The sequence below is a fragment of the Emydura macquarii genome, unplaced genomic scaffold, assembly GCF_026122565.2.
Source record: "Emydura macquarii macquarii isolate MOO-44397 ecotype Brisbane River unplaced genomic scaffold, CSIRO-AGI_Emac_v2 contig_273, whole genome shotgun sequence".
NCBI lineage: Eukaryota > Metazoa > Chordata > Testudines > Chelidae > Emydura > Emydura macquarii.
Window position 1 is genome coordinate 107,924 of NW_027130410.1, and position 3,395 is coordinate 111,318.

The window sequence follows — 3,395 nt, forward strand, 5'->3', positions numbered from 1 at the left end:
CTGGACAAGACGACATCCTGAGGTCCCTTCCAACCGTGTTCTTCTATGATTCTATGAAAATGGGATTTAGGTTCCTAAATCACTGAGGTGGTTTTGAAAATTTTACCACAAATCCATTGAACTTCAGGACATGCTGAAAAACCCAGCTGTTCTCCCAGGATCGTGAAGCAGCTCTCTAGTATAGCTTCCTGCTGACTTGTGGTTTGTGCCAGATGATGAAGAGAATTTTTTTCTTCCCTTTCTTGAGTTTGCAGAAGTTGCTGCCCTGGCTTCTGTAGATTTCTGTAATGAGGCTGAGACTTTCAAAGTCAGCTATGAGATTTGGATCTCCAATTCCTATTAATTTTAATGCAGACTGAGAGTGCCTATCTCTTAGGCAGCTTTGAACATGTCAGCCTTAAATCATGTCCAAGACAGCTAGACGCTTTTAGGAGCACTTTTATAATTTCTAGAGCTCCAGATAGATAGCTGGGACTGTATGGGGAAGGAGAGAGACAGACTCTCACAGAAGCCATTGAAGAGCCATGCGGATGAATTTGTAGACATATTTCAATGCTCACCCACATGCTACTTCTGCAGATACAGCACATCAATGTGCAGTCATCTGACCCCCTTTCAGTTTCCTCAGAGCCCGTTTCACATCCTTGTTCCTCAGTGTGTAGATGACTGGGTTCAGCATGGGCGTTACCACATCGGCAGAGATCTGCAGAGCGGTCACCAGCGCTTTGCTCAGCTGTGGCTGCGTGTAGACCAGGGCGCACGGCCCAAAGAACAGCGTCACCACCGTCAGATGTGAGGTGCAAGTGGAGGCTGCTTTGCGTCGTCCTTCGGCTGAGTTCATCTTCAGGATGGAGTAGATGATGCGGACGTAGGACATGAGGATGAGTAGTAAGCAGGTCATGGGCACCATGCCAATATTAGTGAAGCTCACGGTCTCGATGACGTACGTGTCCGCGCAGGCCAGCTTGGCCACAGGGAAGATGTCACAGAAGTAATAGTCCACCACATTGGGCCCACAGTAGGGCAGTGTGAAGGTCAGGCTGGTGAGAATGGTGGCCTGAAAGGAGCTGGTGACCCAGGTGCCGGCAGCCAGGATGGTGCACACCCTCCAGTTCATGATGATCAGGTAGCGCAGCGGGTGGCAGATGGCCACATATCTGTCAAAGGCCATGGCTGTGCAGAGCAGTTGCTCGGTGCTGCCTAGGAACTGGTAGAAGAAGACCTGAGACATGCATCCTCCCAGCGAGATGGTTCTACTCTTGGTCCAGAAATCAACTAGCAATTTAGGGGTGCTGATGGAGGCGAATCCAAGGTCCACCACAGAGAGATTGCAGAGGAAGAAGTACATGGGGGTGTGTAGGCGGGAGTCACCGAGGATGGCTGATAAAATGAGCAGGTTGCCCAGGAGGGTGCAGAGGTAGAAAGCTAAGAAGCTGATGAAGAGGATGGTCTCATGGCCTTTGGTGTTGGGGATCCCTAACAGAATGAATTCAAACACCACAGTGTGATTCTCCATTTCCATGTGAGACAGAGTCATTCCTGGAAGCACAGAGAGATTGCAGCCAGATTAGCAATCTCAATAAATTATGGTTTGTTTATTCATAGCACACTACAACTTAATCTACAAGAGTAAACCTTTCTAACCATCATAAGTTAGGTGAAAGTGAGTGGAGAATCGGGACTCTAATATTTCATTGATTCTATTTCATGCTACTCAATTTAATTTTCCTTTCTTCTTTTCCATTCAACCATCTTCTATTTATTCAGTTCTTATAGATCATACTAGGAAGAAGTACATGGGGGTGTGCAGGTGGGAGTCAGCGAGGATGGCTGATAAAATGAGCAGGTTGCCCAGGAGGATGCAGGGGTAGAAAGCTAAGAAGATGATAAAGAGGATGGTCTGCAGGCCGTCAGTGTTGGGGATTCCTAAGAGGATGAAATGAGTCACCACTATGTGGTTGACCAACCCCACAATGGACTCATTCCTGGGGTAGGGGAGAGAAATAACGTCAATGAGGTTAGTGAAACCAAAAAACATAACATCCTTTTTATACCTTCTATGCTCACCCTTCCTTCTACTGCCGCCACTTTACTGCCTTTCATTCATAGTAGTTTATATTTACATCATTTTCATGCCTTTTGGGATCAGGTTCTCACTGTGAAGTGTAGATCTCAGAAAGAGAAAATGTCTGCCTTCAAGATCTTACAATCCAAAGACGAACAGACAAAGGGGATGTCCTATTCTATTCTATTCTATTCTATTCTATTCTATTCTATTCTATTCCAGTCTCATCTCTTCTCTCCTATCCTCTTCTAATTTCTTCAACTCTATTCTATACAGGCTCTTACCCCATCTTTATCACCACAGTATCTTAGATTCTTCCATTGGTGGATGAGGGGATGTGACCAAAGTTTGTCATATGTGGTTTGTTCCTTCTCTCATCCTCTCTGCACAGGGATTATTGTGTGTGCAGTGGAGTAGTTTGTTTTGTCAGGGATTCATTTTTATCAGTGTAGGTGCTGCTCTGTGTTTGTGTTAAAGAGAGGGTGCGGATGCAACAAACGAAAAATGAATCTGGTGAAAAATTCTCCCAGCTTTGTTAATGATATGAATTGTTTGGCATTTTGTATGCGGATAAGAGAGACAGGGAAAAGGAAGGAAGAAGAATAGCGACAGCTTGTCATCTGCTCAGCCATGATCAGCAGGCTGCGTTCTGTAACTATCACAACAGGGGATTTTTAAGGTCAGGTTAGAAGGACAATAATGAAGTGTCTATTTGCATTTTCTAAGGGAGCTTTCCCCATGCATGAGAGTTGCTGTTGGAAGGGAGAAGGGGCCGTGTTGGGTTTATCACCTGCTGGCTACACTACAGAGCTTACAGCAGCATCTCTGTAGCACTGCTAGTACAGACAGGCTAAGCTGATGGGACAGAGCTCTACTGTCATGTTAAATACTCCAGCCCCCGCGAACAGCAGTGGCTATGTCAGTGGGGGAAGCTCTCCCATCGACACAGAGTTGTTCACACCAGCGCTTAGGTCGGTGTAACTTACGCTGTCTTATTCAACCCCCTGAACAACGTAACTTATACCGCCTTAAGCTGTGGTGTGTTCATAGCCACACAGAGATTAACAGAGAGAGGGAGATAAATGATACACAGCCACAAGAGAGAGACAGGCAGACAGGTACTGCAGAGAGATGCACGGACAGATGGATCGATGGATTTTTCTCTAAAGAAAATATTTGGGTGACATCATCCTCGAGTGAGGTGCAGACTGACAGATTTCAAGACAGGAAGAGACTGAGGGACAGAGAGAAAATCTTTACCAGACCAGATGTCTTACACTGGCTGCATTGGGAGAGGACGATCCAGCTGAATGGAATTTTCCTCTTCCCT

The 3,395-nt window shown here is 45.9% G+C and overlaps 1 protein-coding gene across 1 annotated transcript; it reads right to left on the bottom strand.

Moving 5' to 3' along the window:
• Positions 1 to 589: 589 nt before the first annotated feature.
• On the bottom strand, positions 590 to 1,537 carry LOC137153812 (putative olfactory receptor 10D4). Its single transcript, XM_067549610.1, has one exon. It carries the CDS (start codon positions 1,535 to 1,537, stop codon positions 590 to 592), a length of 948 nt encoding a protein of 315 aa, XP_067405711.1.
• Between the last annotated feature and the right edge of the window lie 1,858 nt (positions 1,538 to 3,395).